This window comes from Lipotes vexillifer, unplaced genomic scaffold, assembly GCF_000442215.2.
Source record: "Lipotes vexillifer unplaced genomic scaffold, Lipotes_vexillifer_v1.1 scaffold1201, whole genome shotgun sequence".
NCBI lineage: Eukaryota > Metazoa > Chordata > Mammalia > Artiodactyla > Lipotidae > Lipotes > Lipotes vexillifer.
Window position 1 is genome coordinate 1,388,916 of NW_006783542.1, and position 781 is coordinate 1,389,696.

Here is a 781-nt window from a genome sequence, read left to right on the forward strand (position 1 = left end):
CTGCGGCGGGGCTGCGCGCCGCTTCGGGAGCCCCTCCCCCATGCCCACCTGCAGGGCGCTGAGCGACAGGCCTCGGGTCTGCAGCGCGGGGATGCGCTCGGCCAGGTAGCGACTCTTCTCGGCCTCCCGCGCCTCGTGCTCTTGCTCCCAGCACTCCTTGGCCTTGGCCAGCATCAGGCTCTGCGCAGGACACGGCCGGTGAGCGCGGCCCCGGCCCCCCACGGCAGCGGGGCCTGAAGGGGAGGCGGGCCCCCGATCGCCAGCCCGGCCCCGGACGAGGCCCCCGCCGAGGCAGCCGCCAAGAGTGGGAGTGTGTGCGCGGCCAGGTGACGCCAAAGCCCGGGGGACCACACACCAGCACCCGCGCTCTTGGACCCCGGACCTTACTGTCCTTCAATCTTGCTCTTACCATTTCTCATCTTTTTGGGCCCCAGAGCTCCTAAGAAAGAATCTCTTACCAAAATAAAGCAAGCCCTCTGTCCCCACCAGGGGTCCCACCCTGAACATGGCCCCGCCTCCTGCCAAGCCCTGGGAAGGTGCCAGGACCAGCATTCCGGGTTCCCACACTCTGACCACAGGCTCCGGGCTCTGGCCAGACTCCCTCTGCTGCGTCCTCCTCCATCCCCTCTCATCCTCCATCCCTTCTCCTCATCCTCCACCTCCTCCCCACTCTGGTCTCCCTCCTCTTTGACCTCCCATGACCCTCCCCCCCAGAGGTGCACTGCACGCCTCTACCTCCCCGGGCACCTCCCCAGATCCAGGACCCCGCTCACCTTCAGCA

General features: G+C 67.7%; 1 protein-coding gene across 1 annotated transcript in view; it reads right to left on the reverse strand.

Moving 5' to 3' along the window:
* Positions 1-781, reverse strand: part of TNNI1 (troponin I1, slow skeletal type) — an 18,903-nt gene that overhangs the window by 3,417 nt on the left and 14,705 nt on the right. The window contains 2 exon segments of the mRNA XM_007456142.1: positions 49-178; positions 774-781. The exon segment at positions 774-781 is cut by the window's right edge and continues 45 nt beyond it. Of these exon segments, the coding sequence (XP_007456204.1) occupies positions 49-178; positions 774-781 (138 nt within the window).